The sequence below is a fragment of the Podarcis bocagei genome (assembly GCF_964188305.1).
Source record: "Podarcis bocagei genome assembly, chromosome: 11".
Lineage (NCBI taxonomy): Eukaryota > Metazoa > Chordata > Lepidosauria > Squamata > Lacertidae > Podarcis > Podarcis bocagei.
The window spans coordinates 48,946,028-48,963,786 of NC_138136.1; the positions used below are offsets into that span (position 1 = coordinate 48,946,028).

The following is a 17,759-nucleotide window of genomic DNA, read 5'->3' on the forward strand; positions in this document are numbered from 1 at the left end:
CTGCACGCGCCCACGCAAAGGGCGCCCCCCGTTTTAAGCGGGGAGCGGTCATTATAGTCCAGCTTTCACTTCCATACATCACTACTGGGAAAACCATAGCTTTTACTATACGGACCTTTGTTGGCAAGGTGATGTCTCTAGATCTAGGTGTATATAAATAAAATAAAACATAAATCTTAAAATACTACAGCCTTCGCTGTGTCTGAAGAAAACACATTGTATAGCCCTGAGATTTTGTGAGGAAGGGTGGTGCATAAATCTTATAAATAAAAATAAATAAAATAAACTCCTAGAGGAAACACAACCCTGAATGAGTGCCGGAGACCCCTGGAATTTCGCTACTGTTTGGCAGAGATTGGGGTGGCATGTAACAATAATTAGGGTGCAAGGAAGACCACAGCCTTTGCATCAAAATCATGCTTATTTCAGATTCTGCTCAAGCAAGAAAACCATGAAACCATACCTTCTTTGATTTCGTCTTCCCCTTCCCCGTTTTATGTGTGCTATGAATGGGCATTACTCATCTGGAAACATTTTGCACTTTAATGCCACAGGAAACTCCAGAACAGCATTTGGCAAGCTGTTAAATTGCTATCACCAGCTGAAAACAGCAGTGCTGTCCCTGTGTTTGCTGAATCAAATTGTTAAGTGCCAAGGGGATTCATGTTTTCTCTGACTCATCCATATGTCTATGAACTCCTGGGGTTTAACCATTGGCTACCAAGAACATCCAGTTCCTACTAAGAAATGGGGGGAGAAGAATAATGAGATGGTCATAGCTCCTAAAATCTGAATTTCTTTGTAACTAGTACTTCATACTGCTATTTACAGAGAATTGCAACTTAAGAACTTAAGTCCTGCTGTATCAAACCAAGACATCTCTCTTGCCTAACATCCTGTTTCCCACAATGCTCAACCAGATGCCTCCAAGAAGCATAGCTGTCAACCGTCCCTTATTTGGCGGGAAAGTCCCTTTTCACAGCGTGTGTCCTGCTGCTGTCCCTTATTGATGATGTCCCTTAAATTTCCCGGGTTTCAAAGGAAGCAGCTCCTTTCCCTCCCTTCCTGCCGGCCAGGGAGGAGGGAGGCTCCAACTGTGGTGCTTGGCTGCGTTGCTCACCCAATAAGGAGTCTAAGAACGACTGGGGGGTTGAGCTTGCATGCCTTGTGCTGATCAAATCAGCCGTGTTGCCTGGGGACTCGCCTTTGCTCAGTGCTTCCCAGCGGAGAGGCGACCGTGGTTTTCCTTGCTGCATCCCCTTTGCCGGGTTGCTGCGCTGTGGGAACCACCGCTTGAGGCTTCGTTTGGCTGCTGGCTGGGCTTTCTGCCTTTGGCTCGGAGGGGCTCAGAAGTTGAACATACCTGTGCTCTGAAAATCCCTTATTTTGGCTGCTGATGCCTTATTTTCGAGGCTTCTGGTCCCTTATTTTCAAATCTGTAAGTGGACAGCTATGCCAAGAAGCCCAGAAGAAGGCAATAGCTCTCTCCTGCTGTTGCTTCCCCATGGCAGCCCGATCTTCCATGAATTTGTCTAATTACCTTTTAAAGCCATTTAAGTTGGTGGCCTTCATGTCTCGTGGTAGTGAATTCTCTACAGTAGTTTTGACTGCTGTGTGAAGGACTTCCTTTATCTGTCCTGAATCTCTCACAATTTAGCTTCGAATGGATCAGCATGGCTGCAGACTTTTTACAAAAACAGCAATTCCCTTTAAACTGCTTCCCCCCCCCCCCCGGCCTTTTTCATTGCAAATTATCTCCCCAAAATCAATTTCTCTTGCAACTTCATACATGATAGGCAAACCAGCCAGCTAGGTAGCTTTCACTTCTTTTAGTTGCCTTTGATGAATTTCATTTTCACTCAGCTGTTCAACATGACTCCAAGATCCCTATGCTGGTCAGTTGCCACCGGTTCAGATTACATCATATAAAGCACTACTTTAAAAAGAAAAATAGCTTATTGAAAATGCATATTGATATTGTGACTATATGCAAATTCATTTAATTAACCAAGCAAGCACGAGACAGGATAGTTACAGAGGAACAGCAGCAGCTTTTCATTCAGAGTAAACTTGTTTTTTTGCATGCAATCAAATGCTTTTACATTAATTTTCTCAGTTATTGTATCAGTGTGTTAGGGGCATGCTAACAGCTCCATCCTATGCATGTTTATTCAATGGTAGGTTCTATGCCATATGGCAGGCATGTCCAACAGGTGAGGGGAGAGCATCAGGCAAGGCCTCCTTCTACCTTCCTTGCCCCACCCTCTAGTCTCTGCTTCTCAATTTGTATTGTATTACTTTATGTACTGTGGTTTGCCGTTGTTTTATTGATTATAGTTTAGAAATTATTTATTGTAACTGTTGAGTGGATTTCTGTTTAACTTTTATATGTTGATATTATTATTTTATACTATTTTATACTATTGTTGAATGTTACTTTTTTGATGTAGGTTGCTTATTTTAAAGTTTTGTTTTATTATCACATTTTTGTATTGCATTAGATTGTTTTAAGATGTACATATTTTGTTTCTTCAGCTTGCAAACCGCCTTGAGTACTGTAAGATAGAAGGACAATATACAGATTAAAAATGATGATGATGATCCTGGTAGATCTCTGGCCCCTCAGTGATCTCCACCCCCCCAAACAACGCTCAACAACTTTGCCTTTCCCAAAAGAGCTCAACAACTGTGGCTGCTTTAAAGAAAGTGGCAATGGGTAGATCACTGCCAGTTTATTATACTGTGAGTAGATCACAGTCTATTGGGAGTTGGATGTCCCTGCCATATGGCGTTACACAAGATATTTCTAAAGAGCTGAGCCACTGTGTATTCCCTTCTGTCTCTCACCCGCTCTGTATATAAGACATTTGACTTTGGGCATGATTTTCTTGGCTATCCAGCTCCAGAGAAGATCAAGGCAGATGACATCTCTAATCTATAGGCATGTTGTTCTCCAATGAAAATCCTCTATTTCGTAAAATGACTTGAAGCTGGAAATATTTTCTGGAGGGTCTCTTGTATTTTTAGTATCCTGGATGTTTATTTGTGGGTAAGTACAGAGGAACATTAAAATGCGATTGTGAAGTGCTCCAAAGCATCTCCCTAAATTGAATAAATGGACAAAATGTGGTTCAATGTAAGTACAGATTACAATCACGGGGTAATTTTATAGGGACATGATCATTTATAAGCCTGAAACATGCTTCTTAAGTTCATGTTCATCTATCTTTTCTTGGCAGGAAAATTGAATTTGGTTTGGCAACAGCCTCTAGAAAAACTTCAGAAATTAGAGGCGGGGGGGATGTTTAAGCGGAAAGCTCAAACTTTGCTCTGGGAACTGGGACTCAATATGAGCCTGAATTCAACTGTCTGTTTTTTCAGTCTCCAGTTTTCCAGTCTCCATCCGCAACTAGCACACAAGCAAACATTTGACTGCTCTAAAGTAAGTGTAGTAAGATTAACCCAGCAAGTCAAAATCATGTGCAAAAATCTCTCCTTGTGCTTTTGTTTCCTAATTTCCAGTACATTAATATATTTTTTCCCAGAATGAACAGATAGCGTTTTGTGTATGTGTGTGTGTTTCTGGCAAACGGCTAAGAACTCTATCCAAAGTCCAGAAGACCTTTTACAAGTCTGAATTCCCAGCTTTTCCATGTCTAATCAAGGAGCTTAAAACATTTGCCACATGTTCTTCATTTCCATCTCATTTCATCACACTAAAGTGAAAACATGCCAAAAAACGGAGAAAAAGGAGCAACATTTGTCAGTGCCCCCAAATAGGAACCACAGCTGCCCATTAAATACAGTGGCCATTTCCAGCATACAAATCAATTTTCCCTGCAGTGGGGGGATGCGGTGAATAATGACTGGGTTGTTTAAGGAAGCATGACCGATTTGGGATGAAGGTTCCTGCCACTCTGACATTTTCATAGTATAATTTATTGCACACAGCATATAAAGCTGCGGTAACCAAGTCTTCTTGCCAGGCTTAATAGTGGGGAATAGCCTAAAAGACCACATCACGGCAACGGCAGATCTTTCCCTTGTTAAAAGGCACTTGAACTCCGGAGACCTTGCTATGTTGAATAGTATGGCATCCAAGGATTTCCTCAATTGGAGTCTCCTGGCTTTGCTTCTGTTGCTTCGCTTTTGCCTGTGCCAAGATGAAGACACGGAGGTGAGCAGAAGATATAATAACCCAGTGGCCAAAGTCTTGCAAAGTCACCACCAGACTGGTCAAAAAGGTTCCAGCAGCAGGGAATTGTTCAGACAGCGGAGTCGACTTGTTGAGTGGACGGTTGAGAATGATGATGGTAATAGCCCTTCTCCTGACCAAAATGCCTTGAAACCAGAGGTAGATGATGTAGCACAGACTACCTCAAACAGAGTCCAGGTACTCTGAATTAATATTCTACGACGTTTAGAAAGTTAATGAATGGGATTTTGTTTTGCTATATGAGACAACCAGCACTACTTTTTAAAGAAGTGGTTTATTGAAAATGCAGGCTGAAACTGTGACTATTTGTGCAAATTTGTTTAATTAAGGAAGCAAGCGCAAGACAGGATAGTTACAGAGGATTTCCAGCAGTTTTTCATTCAGAGTAAACTTTTGCATGCAATCAAATGCCTTTACATTAATTTTCTCATTCATTGTATCAGGGTATTTTGAACATGCTAACAGTCCCATCCTATGCATGCTTATTCAGAGGTAGGTCCTACTGAGTTCAATGCAGCTTACTCCCCAGCCTAGTGTGGCTGCAGCCTAAGGGTGCAATCCAGCCAATGTTAACTGCTTCTAATTCCCATTGAGATGAATAAGGCTTGCATAACTTTGGCTATATCAAACTATAGTTTTATTGGAAATCCAGGGTATAAAAGTTCCTATTCATTCAATATGCAAATTCTGCACAATATGCAAACATTTGAATTCTTTATTAACCATGTCAGACTTAAATGAAATATTGTATAATTCTGGGGGGTAAATATATTCTTCAGGAGTTTGCAATGCATTTTATATGTTATATAATTAAGGCTGCAATCCTATACACACTTAATAGAGAGTAAGCCCTGTTGAAAATGGAGCTTGATCCTGAGTAGCCTTTTATAGGATTGCTGTGTAAGAGGAAAACCAAGGAAAAAGGAGGGAGGAAGGAAAACCAAACGGCTGATGGACCGGTATTTTTAACACAGAGAAAATTGTTCAGTTAGTATGAGATGTTTTAACATGTTCTTGACTCCATCCTCAACTCAGTTAGCCTTGCATTAGAGATATATTTTGTATGTTTCACTATTATTAATTGCTATTATGATTCATCTGACTTTCATTTAAGATGACCAATAGAACTAAAATTGGCTTTAAAATATGATCTCTAGTTCAAGTGAGCAGTAGGTTAGACTGTTTAACACTGTGCACATATAAATACACTTTATTTATATAGATACATACTGGTTATTTTCTTTTAAGTGTTATTTATTTAATTACTGAGAAACTTGCCTATTTATCAATGGGGGGGAGGGAAATCCTCAAAGTTGTGAACAGTAAGACATACATATTGTTTTAAAAATTATAACAATGAAGCCTGCGCAATAATCAGAAACATTTATTTCATCCAGCAGGAGAAATTAAAACAGGGATAAGGTTCCTGCAGCCTTCTGGACCATGCTGGAGCTCAGCTCCTATCACCCCTAACAATTGAACATGGTCACTGGGGCTGATGGGAGTTGGAGTCCAACAGCATCAACCCCTATCCCTGGATTAAAGTATGCCACCATAGACATCTTAGCAGTTTTATATTTTTAAAAGAAGAATTAACAGCACATATTTAAGGATTAACCTCATGAATTTAGTTGATCTCAGACCGCCGTAAATGTGGAACCACTACCTGTACTCAAAACATTCTATTAACTGTTGAAGCCAGTCCAGCCTCTAATGGAAGTGTTATCTGCAACAAAGTTTGAGGCAAGGAGGTCTGAACGCTTTTGCCACGTTTGGAATAGTACTTGCAAGAGCTATAACATCAGTTTGTATGGACTATGAAGTCAACCAAGAGGGTAAAAATCTGGATACTTCACAACCGGATTTAACCAAAGCAAAAGAGTTTTCTAAAGTAAAACTGACTTTAGCTCCATTGATGTCAATGGTACTGAAATGTCTTCAATCCAAATACCGGTACTTTGACTTAATTGGATTGTGGATTGAGATATGTTTTGGGAAAACCTCTATGGGAGAAGAGCCACATGTGATCGAATATTAAGAGGAAGGAAATATTCAGAGGAAGGGTAGGGAAAGGGTTAACCACCCCATGCACTTCTCTGCAAAAAGGACTGTTGGGCTGCACTTGCATGTGTTATGTACTATGGCCCTAATATAGATGGTAAGAAAGACATGGCAGCAAATATTCTAATTCTTCCAGATTCTGCCCTTGGCTCCTCAGGCTAATTTATAAGGCAAGAAGCTAATGACTGGTTGTTTTCATGCCTCCTGACATGTTTGTATCTGTACTGATTAGTGGAACTGCCTGCGCAAATATTAATGACCAACTGAAGGATTTTCAGATAGCAAATACAGACAAGTAATTAACAAAGGAAGCTGTTGTTCAACACATGGAGATTAGTTCAGATAAGTGCAACAAGGCAAGCAGATTAGAAAACACACACACCTTGCATCAGTTTCGAATGTGCTTTTCTCAGCAGAAGCTGGGAACCAATCCCTTCCCAACAGCTGTTCCCATGTATTTTGCTAAAAAAAAGAAAAGGCAATTTAAATGTACTTTCACCCTTCAGTTCTGGTTACCATGCATAGCGCTTGACTATCTCTACCCAAGTGCAAACTGTCAATTTAAAATCCAAGCTTAAGTTCAAATTTCATGGCTGCTCCATCTGGTGCAACGGTGTCCGCATCTGCTCTGATTGAACACAGAAAAATTGTTCAAGGAATGCATGCTCATGAAATTTATATTGGGTTCCGGCAGATCCCAGTTATTACCTGTATTTCCTACACACAAATACACACCTCCCTTGAGCATTTAGCGGTGTCTCTATAATAGAAGTGTAGAGTTGGAAGGCACTACAAGAGTCATCTAACCGAAACCCTCTACAACACAATGCTCTTTTGCACAATGCGGAGCTCACAACACTAAGATTAAGAGATTAAGGTTAAGAGTCTCATGCTCTACCGACTGTGCTATTACATGCAAGAATGCATTTTTATTTATTACTATAAGATGCCACCAGATATCAAACTTTTGTGACTAAAAGAAGATGGGGTTTCAGTTTTTTAAAAAATGATGCCATCTTCTTTCTGACACACAGGAGGCAATGCTTCTTCCAAGTTGATGGCTGTTACAACATATTTATCATGTAAAAACAAAGAAAGCACACTTCTTGCTTTAAAAGGGGGGTTATATACAGATTAATGGAAATTTAATCGCTAGATCCATTGATTAATAATCTTAAGCTCAAATGATTAATTACAATTTCTTTGATTGGGTTGCAGCACTATAATTTTCTAATCATTTATTTACAGATATGTAAAGTTGACAAGCATTCTAATATATTTTTATAATATAATTTATAACTGCTGATCTTACTTGTATTTTGAAAAAGAAATAGGCCAACTTGTCTTCCATTTCTGACTTTTTATAAGTAACTTTAATGTATTTTTATGTATTTTTTATATTTTTATAATTAAGCAGTATACAACTTCTGTTAAATAAAAAAAATGTATGTTTGTGTGTGCGCGTGCGCGCGCACACACACACACACACACACACACAAAATGAGCAGGCAGCAAATAGTAAGCATGGATGCAAGAAGGTCCAGTTTCAAAGCAGTATCTATCAGTCCATTAAGCTGCTTCCACTGACTAGAAACTTATTTGTAAATGTTCCCAACCAACTCCATCTCTTTGGGCCAATTCTTGAAGTACTCTCTCTAGCACTTCTGCTGCACATATATTTTTGCTGAGATGTGGATTTCCACTGTAGAGAATTGACAAAGAACCTGACAGGCCAACCACTGATGGTCTGAAAGGAAACAGCTTACAACAGAAGAACCAAGAAAGGCAGGTCTATCTATTTGGCACACACAAAACAGCATGGCTATAGCAATATACATGCGGGAGATTAGTACCTTGTTGTATGTGTGCATCTATGTGCAGCAGTGGATATATTCTATAAAATGTTTTTGTTCCTGAATTTTGTATTGGCAGACTATACACAGTGGACCTCAAAGCCCACCAGAATGTGGCTGCCGGGGGGATTTTGGATTTCGGGGTTATCAAGGCCCACCAGGACCCCCTGGGCCTGCTGGAATGCCAGGTAAAGGAAATTAGAGTTTAAGTTGCATAAACATTAGTGCTTCAGGTTGTTGGAGGGCTGCTAAGATAACAGCAGGCATACTGTGCTGCACTATGCTCCTACCAAACTCCTAGACTCCTATGGAGCTGGAAGGTCTGGTGCAGTGATAGACCTTGCCTTGTTCTTTTCCTTATCCACCTCCTCTCATTCCCGCAGTCCTTATGCCAGATGCATGCTTGGGAAAGTGGGTCAGGAGGGTTTTTTTTGCACTGTCTTGCTAACAACCATGCAGCTCTGGCCCTAAAAGCTCAGTTTATGCAACAGTGAGTGTTTGCACAACATGCAAGTAGCAATCAGACTGTTCTTCTGTCCATCTCCCCCGCCCACACCACAAGCCATTGGCAGCAGCAGTAGGTCTGACATCCTGTCCATATAGTGCAGCAGACTTTCTTTAGCTCTTTGTTGGTACTTTAGCAATAAGAATTTCCAGTAATAAAAGTATGACATAGTTGCATAAAAGTGCTTCTATAAGCAGCTTTGGATGGCAAAAAAAGAAGAAGTACAAATTGCGTGGTTCCTTTGGTATAAACCAACAGTGATGAATAGAGCTTATTATGTGAACCAGCCACCAACTTTTCATTCCATAAAAGTGTGGTATATGATTTCAGTCATAAGCACAGAAATGTCCAATGATGACATGGCATGGGATTTGGCAACCTAATAAAGGATGGTGTAATTTTTTAGATTATACAATGCATTAACTTAAAAAGCAGTAGATACAATCCCTTCAATTTGGTATCTCAACATAGAAAATGATGTGCATCTTCATGTAATTGATCATGAACTTCAAAGAACATGCAACTAAAAAGGATATGGGTTGTATCCAGTGGTGTCCCTTGCATTAGTCGAAGTTTCTTTGATTCCGGAGAGGTCCTCATCAGTGGAAGGAAGTGATTTTCACTTATTCCTTCTCTCCATGTGCTCCCACCTCCGGCTCTAGATGAACTTTGGAAGAACATCATGGAAGGTGGTGGTGGGACTATAGCAGGGAGGCGAAATTGAGGAAAATTGTCTCCCTTCCTGTTAAGCTGATAGAAGCATCTTCCAACAACACAAGGGATACCATTTGCTACAACCCTTTATTTTCAGTTCCACATACAAGTTCTAAACATTTTCCATGTTATTTAATTTAAAGACTGTCAATTTGGTTCAAGTTGTCTCAGTACCTGATCATTACTGTAGCCCAGGGGTGAGGAACCTTTGGCTTGTGGTCCAAATTTGGTCCTCTGGGCCTCTTCATTTGACTCACAAAGTCATTTCCCTCAAAACCACGACCTCCTGCCCCACACCTGATGCTATATGTGATATGAAGTATGGGATAGGTTGAGGCGCAACTGATCCCTTCAGAAAGCAGGATTAAACTCCAGGAGCATCACCTGTACATCAGATGATGTTTGGAGTTAAATCATGGTTGGCTGCTGTTTCCCCCACCCCTGCAGGACAACTTTGAGAGATATGGCCCTCTAGGTCAAAAGGATTACCCATTCTTCCTCTAGCCATTGTTTTACAGCCTTTTCAGAAGCAACTGATTGATTAAATTTATCCCAGCAATTGTATCCCACATATGGGACTGATGCTGAAAATGGGAACTGTCTGAATCTCAGCAGTGTTGTTTTTTAGTCTCTCTCATGCAGACTTCTGTGGAACCATCAGGTCTCTGGAACAAGTCCAGAAAGGCCCCTGCTCTATGTTCTCTCTCTCACTATACCCAGGCTTAGGCCTATAGCGTCAATGGTGGCCAATGATGTTATCAGCCCACAGTATGCTAGGCCTTGAGGCTTACTAACATATGAGATACCGTATACGGTAATCATGAAGATATGGTTTGTTTCCAGGGAATTCACCCATTGCCAAACAAGGGAGAGCTTCCATCATTGCTATTTTATATGTGGTCGAGAAAATATTTACTTTCTTGTAATATCATGAGTGAAGGGATTAGGAACCTGAGGCCTCAGGTGTTGTTGGAATGGATGGCTTAAGTGGGTGTTGCTCTCATGCTTCATGCTGGTTTCTGTTGCTGCTCTACATTTCCTCCCACACAGACCCTAATAAAACACGCTCTTCCAGCCGTGCAGTTTCTTCTCAGTGCCCAACCTGCTTTTCTACTTCTTAGAAATCAGAAATAGAAAACTGAACACATGAACAAGTGTCTTGAGGTGGATTACTGTTAAATCATTTGTTCTAGACAAAAGAGTAGAAAATGAAATTGGGAGGGGTGGCGCTTTTAACCAAGAAACTTTAAACCACACACACACACACACACACACACACACACACAAAATCCCTTGATTTGTTTTAAGGAAACCATGGAAACAATGGAAATAATGGTGCACCTGGCACTGAAGGAGCAAAAGGTGACAAAGGAGACAAGGGAGACATTGGACTGAGAGGAGAGCGGGGCCACCATGGACCAAAGGGAGAAAAGGGTTACCCTGGAATCCCTCCAGAACTTCAGGTAAACTTCCTTAGAAACATCAATGGGGTTGCATCCAGAGTGGTCATTTGCCAAAACTCCAATATGGTTGGTGTATGCCTAATTTTTGAGTGGAGGCTGGTCCACAGGGTTAGGTGCCACCACCTAACAATACGTGTGAAAGGACATGAACTGGATCCATACCATTCTGTCCAGCGGCAATCTTTTCTGGAGAGTGGAAAAGGTCTCCCCAAATAGTATCCTTTCACCAATACTGACAGTCCACATACACTGATCATATATTTGCTTAATGAGCTGAGATATGATCTCCTCCTTTCTGAGAGAAATGATGACAACAAACCTAGAAGTTTCCAGTTAACTGTAGTTTCCTAAGTTGTCAGAACCAGCAAACTCTTGTTAACACTTTGGAACAAGCCAGTAAGTCATCGTTTGAAGTTGGTTTAATATTCTGGTTTGTTTTGAATCTGTTAACCAGTTTCTTGATTCTGATAAGACAGGAAACTATAAGCAGCTGGGGAATCCTGTTGTTTTTTTTCCTGGCTTGCATGAACAGACTGCGTAAATGGCCATAAGGTTTGATCATTTCTTATCTTATTAAGCCAAAACATAACAGTCTGAAAGCAGCCATAGTAGGAACAAAAAAGGAATTCAGTTTTTAGTAATTCAGAATGGAATGTGATGAAAATGGAAAATATTGCTCTTTGTCCTTTATTTTACTTTCAACACTGCAAAAAGATTTTGCAGAATTTACTGAGCCCTCCTGTCATTCCAATAGCCAACTTAAATAATGCAGATAAATTAAATAGAATCAGTTGTATTTTGCTTAACTAATTTGTAAAAGTTAAAATTTTAGACATTTTAGCATATTTTTCTAATCCCTCCATAATTAATGTTAAGGTTTTATTTTAATGGCTTATGCCAAAATGCTGTTATGTAGACAAAAGCCACATTTTGTGAGGATGCTCTGCACTAAAAACATTTTTTTTAAAGTCTGCACCCCCCCCCCCCAAAAAAAATGCTGAGTGCTGCAACTTTAAAAAACAAACCAACCATGCTTATTAGGTAGACTTGCACAATTTATTATGTGCTGAAGCCCCACTTCCAGGGCAGGCCAGTCTTCTACAATGTTGACTTAGAAGTCCTACATTTGCTCAAGTAAGTTTATCTAGAACTGTAGCCTCCATTAGGCACCTAAGATGCCCCCAGGCACTGCCTCTGTAATTCCTAGTCCTTAAAAATGAGAAAGTCAATTTTATGCTCAACAGATGTATTTTGCGATTTTTCAGTTCTTGCACAAAACTGAAGACAACTCAGGTCTTCATTTCTTCCTGCTTCCTCATAACTGCTGAGATGGCACTTGATGCAGAAAATTCCCCCCCACCCCACCCCGGGGACCCAGTCACTACAGTGCTTTTTGTGTTAAAGTGAAATTTCAAACCAAGCTGTTTACCCTGAAGTCACGTGTCTACATGTCTCATTTTCTGCACATGAATAGTTCTGTTCTTACATAAACCAATGAGACTTTTATCACTACAGTTTGCTGAGAGCTGGCCTAGGTCCTAAATGTACATTTAGGAAATTAAAGCAAATATGTCCCAAACCAAAGTGGGGAAGAAGCCCATAAGGAATGGATTGAGCCAACCATGCCTTCCAATTTGTCTTTGTCCTACTTGGTAACTACTGCTTAAACATAAGCTGTATTTTTATAGGTTGCATTTATGGCTTCAATGGCAACCCATTTCAGTAACCAGAACAGTGGAATAATCTTCAGTAGTGTTGAAACCAACGTTGGAAATTTTTTTGACGTGATGACTGGTCGATTTGGAGCACCCGTGAATGGTAAGTATAAAGAATAGCAGATTCTATAGAAATGTCAGCCAGACTTCTTAATACTGGCTTGATTACGGCCAGAATCGTACAACCCATGGAAATTGATCTTACTGAACTAAGAGGGTCTTCTGAGTAATTATGCATAGAATTGGAATTGGCATGGGGTATGTTATTATCTGAGGAAAGAAGTAGAGCAAATGCAATTTATATATCTAACAATATATTATGGATCATTGATTCACCCAATATTCCATTTTTATTTTGATTGAAGTCATTGTGGCTTCACAGAATTCAGACCATTAGGCAAGGATACAGGTTTCAGAGAGGGATTGGTATGCAAGGAATCAAAACCAATTTCTTAGTAGTTAGTACCCATGTTTTCTTGGAAGTGGACATATGCAGAAACACTTTGTATGTTACATTCTTTGCCAGGGCAGTACTTGTGTAAGAATTGTCCCATCTGAACTATTTTGTATAAACAATTTAATAAGTTATATGATCGTTTTTCAGGAGTGTATTTCTTCACCTTCAATATGATGAAGCATGAGGATGTGGAGGAAGTATATGTTTATTTAATGCACAATGGCAATACAGTTTTCAGCTTATACAGGTGAGTTGACTGGCCTTTCTAGACTTCGTACACTTCCAAATTTTTGTCCAATGGGATAGCACATACTTGGCTTTCAAAGTCCCACATTCAGTCAGCTTGCAGGTGATGTACAAGACCTTGGTAGGAGAGCTGAGGCCACAAAGAACAGCCAGCCACGGGCTAAATTGACAATCTAACCTGGTGTATGGCTGCCTATTTTTGAAAATGGCAGGTTTGCCCTTACATCAGGCATCCCCAAACTTGGCCCTCCAGATGTTTTTGGGACTACAACTCCCATCATCCCTAGCTGACAGGACCAGTGGTCAGGGATGATGGGAAATGTAGTCCCAAAATATCTGGAGGACTGAGTTTGGGGATGCTTGCCTTAAATCAACTTGCTTATATTCTATTTGAATAAGATTGCAGCTGGAACTTTACATTGTTAGGCAATTAATGCTCCTAAACACCTAACCTGCTGCTTCAGTGCTGCAAAGCAATACTAGGAAAGGGGGATTATAGATGAGCAGTGGGACTTAGCAGGATACTGGGTCCTGAACACCCCCATTAATTTTTTAAATTTTTCTCCCACCTTTCATAAGTTCCTAGGGCATGTTACAAATGAAACAAAAGGCTTGATTAAAATAACAGAATCAGTAAAATCAATAAACTAGACTCCTATTTCCACAGTGGGGGATTGGTTCAAAATAATAATGTGCAGATAGAAAGTTGACCCCTGTTGTCTTCTCTTTATTCTTAGCTATGAATCAAAAGGTAAAACTGACTCATCAAGCAATAGCGCAGTGCTTAAACTTGCCAAGGGAGATGAAGTTTGGCTGAGGATGGGCAATGGAGCACTCCATGGGGATCATCAACGCTTTTCCACTTTTGCAGGGTTTCTTCTTTTTGAAACCAAATAGACTTAACATTTTAAGACAGATTTTGCTCTTTTCTCTCTCTATCCTTTGGAACAACATGGTAACGTACTTCAGGGCCCTTTTTGAAACCAGTATGCTGGGGTCTAAATCTATGAAGCGGTATGAGAAAGGTTAGGCCTGCTTCCTTATGGGTTTGTTGTTGTTGTTGTTTTTACCACACTACCTTGCTATGGCCCTGATGCCACTGAAATCTAAAATCCTATTCCAGAATGCTATGATGATTACAGCCTTTGGCCCCAATCAATGTGGCTTCACACTTGTATGGATTTGTTCAACATACAGGCTTGTGGGTCTACTTTCTTCTTTCAAATTGATTCAGAAGTCATTGGGAACTTCATGTGTGCTTCTGAGCTCCTTCATCCGTAACAAAAAATCAGAAGCACACCTAGTCTGCGCACAGCACCAGATCCAGTATGGAAATACAGATATGGAAGTGCATATACATAGCTGTTCCATTATAACAACATGACCTCTGAACTGTTAAAATTAGTTGCTAACTGGTGCATCCACTTTAGGAAGAATAATAGTTTAGAATTTTTGCCTTCTTTATCCTTATAAATGCTCAAATCTTGATTTGTATGCTTTGGGTGATCTACAGCTAAATTAAATTGAATTGTCTATAAAGTGATTTACTCATCCTGTATGAATGGTTAGGCGTGTTGGCTAAATTCAAGTACTTTTACTTAATGGAGTTTGTAGAATGGAGAATATACTATTTTTTACTATGTAGGCTTGTTTAGTTTGCACGAATGAAAATCTTCATGTTTTAAAGTATATCAGCAATTTTTTCTGCATGCTTTAAAAAACAGAATCAATTTGCCATTAGTTCTTATTAAAGAATTTTGACCCTAGCTCTTACTAGAATGAAACAAGTTTGAATCTTTTGTCATGAATGTGTTTATTTGCTTATTTTGTAAACTGATCACTTACTAATTAAAGACCACTTTGGACAAATCTCTTGCATGCACCATTAAAATTATTTTCTCTCTCATAAGGTGGGATATAGATTTTAGGAGCTTAAGGCGACATACTTTGTTCTCCCCCAACTCATATTATCATCAGGGCAGCTTTTTGAGGTAGGTTAGGCTGAGAGATGGTGATTGAACCAAGGTCACCCAGTGGATTTCATGGCTGAGTCAGTGGCGTAGCGTGGGGGGTGCAGGGGGGGCCGGCCGCACCGGGCGCAACATCTGGGGGTTAGGGTTAGGGAGCGCAAATCCACAGGTTAGGGGGCGCAAATCCACGGGTTAGGGGGCGCAAATTACTTGCCTTGCCCCGGGTGCTGACAACCCACGCTACGCCACTGGGCTGAGTGGGGACTTGAACCCTGGTCTTTCCCGGTCCAACACTCTAACCAGTATACCACACTGCTTTCTCAGTACACTGAAAATCGAGAAGGCCGAATGAATAACCCATATTGGATTTTTTAGAACTCTTTAGGAGTGGTTGCAAGATAGGAAGAACCAAGATTGTATTCAGAAAGATACACTCCAGCTGAGCTCTGGGGGAGAACTGAAGCACAAAAAATACACTGTCAGTGCAACATAACCTTAAAAGAAAAGTTAATACAGTTTGTTCCATGTTACTATTACTTATATTTCTACAAGCAGGTTCTTAAAAGTGTCATGCTGTGTTCAATGGCATGATGTGAATATACACTGGCCATTCTCATACAGGTGTATCTTTTGTTGTAGTAGTGTGAGCTTCTATAGAAACCAGGTTTTTTGTGTTTATTTCACATGAAATGCTTCCAAGACAAAGCCGGTAATTTTGCTTAAGCTACCTTGCAGAATTTATTCCCTGTTATCACAGCCTGTTTTTCAAAATAATTTGAACAACATTTTGAATGTCAAGGAAGATTAGGGGAAAGGAAGGGAAAAAATCTAACACAATTACGCCTGCTTCAAATAAATTATATGCTTATCTGCCATCTGCAGGAGAGCACCTCCAAATAAAATAGCAATCTAATGAAGAACCAGAAATGCAAATACTCTGGTCTCTTCCTTTGATTATTCATTGTCTAGAAACATAAAAGGCAGCTTTGCCGCTGAAAACATTCTTCAGCAAACATACTGTACTATAAGGCTGCCAATACTTCAAAATATCATGGAACAATTGATTGGGCCCAATGGGCCATTGGATGAAGAGATCTAGTAGTCATCTGTTAGGCGGGGAGGCTGAGCAACCTCAACAAAGCCCCATTGCCTCTCTGACTCACAAGGACAGCTGCTTTGGGCTTTGACTTGCAAGCCACAAGGGTGTTCCCCATTTCCACACATTTCACTGAGGTCTGGAATGTACCCACACACCCCAGTAAACAGGGAGTTGCCTGTAATAACATTTCCAAGGAACACCACTTCATCCAGCTGGGATAGCTCAGTCGGTAGAACATGAGACTCTTAATCTCAGGGTCATGGGCTTGAGCCCCACTGTGGGCAAAAAAATCCTGCATAGCAGGGATTTGGACTGGCATGGACCCTTCCAACTCTACGATTCTATTTCTAAATTTGCATCTATGCATATAAATTAGCAGATGCACATCTGTACCCTCATTAATTTCAGTCTGACATCAATACCAGGGAAGATTCTGGAGCAGATCATTAAGCAAACAGTCTGTGAGCACCTAGAAAGGAATGCTGTGATCACCAATAGTCAGCATGGATTTCTGAAAAATAAGTTATGTCAGACTAACCTGATCTCGTTTTTTGACAGAATTACAAGCCTGGTAGATGAAGGGAACGCAGTGGATGTAGCCTACCTTGATTTCAGCAAGGCATTTGACAAGGTGCCCCATGATATTCTTGTAAAGAAGCTGGTAAAATGCGGTCTTGACTATGCTACCACTTAGTGGATTTGTAACTGGCTGACTGACCGAACCCAAAGGGTGCTCATCAATGGTTCCTCTTCATCCTGGAGAAGAGTGACTAGTGGGGTGCCACAAGGTTCTGTCTTGGGCTCGGTCTTATTCAACATCTTTATCAACAACTTGGATGATGGACTCAAGGGCATCCTGATCAAATTTGCAGATGACACCAAACTGGGAGGGGTGGCTAACACCCCAGAGGACAGGATCACACTTCAAAACGACCTTGACAGATTAGAGAACTGGGCCAAAACAAACAAGATGAACTTTAACAGGGAGAAATGTAAAGTATTGCACTTGGGCAAAAAAAATGTGAGGCACAAATACAAGATGGGGGACACCTGGCTTGAGAGCAGTACATGTGAAAAGGATCTAGGAGTCTTGGTTGACCACAAACTTGACATGAGCCAACAGTGTGACGCGGCAGCTAAAAAGCCAATGCAATTCTGGGCTGCATCAATAGGAGTATAGCATCTAGATCAAGGGAAGTAATAGTGCCACTGTATTCTGCTCTGGTCAGACCTCACCTGGAGTACTGTGTCCAGTTCTGGGCACCACAATTCATGAAGGACACTGACAAACTGGAACGTGTCCAGAGGAGGGCAACCAAAATGGTCAAAGGCCTGGAAACGATGCCTTATGAGGAACAGCTGAGGGAGCTGGGCATGTTTAGCCTGGAGGAGGTTAAGGGGTGATATGATAGCCATGTTCAAATATATAAAAGGATGTCACATAGAGGAGGGAGAAAGGT

General features: G+C 40.6%; 1 protein-coding gene across 2 annotated transcripts; it reads left to right on the forward strand.

The window, feature by feature from the left end:
• The first annotated feature begins 3,611 nt into the window (after positions 1-3,611).
• Positions 3,612-15,276, forward strand: C1QTNF3 (C1q and TNF related 3). Of its 2 annotated transcripts, none has more exons than XM_081213164.1 (6): positions 3,612-4,393; positions 8,210-8,318; positions 10,658-10,812; positions 12,501-12,630; positions 13,132-13,231; positions 13,968-15,276. In XM_081213164.1, exons 1-6 carry the CDS (start codon positions 4,079-4,081, stop codon positions 14,125-14,127), a joined length of 969 nt encoding a protein of 322 aa, XP_081069290.1. In that variant the 5' UTR covers positions 3,612-4,078; the 3' UTR covers positions 14,128-15,276. The 2 variants fall into 2 exon arrangements, with proteins under 2 accessions (XP_081069290.1, XP_081069291.1); XM_081213165.1 differs by having other exon boundaries at positions 3,618-4,177.
• Positions 15,277-17,759: the final 2,483 nt, after the last annotated feature.

Coding starts and splice junctions, on each gene's coding strand:
- C1QTNF3 (XM_081213164.1), top strand. CDS start 4,079: ATGTTGAATAGTATGGCATCCAAGGATTTCCTCAATTGGAGTCTCCTG. Junction 4,394..8,209: donor CTACCTCAAACAGAGTCCAG/GTACTCTGAATT, acceptor TTGTATTGGCAG/ACTATACACAGTGGACCTCA. Junction 13,232..13,967: donor ACAGTTTTCAGCTTATACAG/GTGAGTTGACTG, acceptor CTTTATTCTTAG/CTATGAATCAAAAGGTAAAA.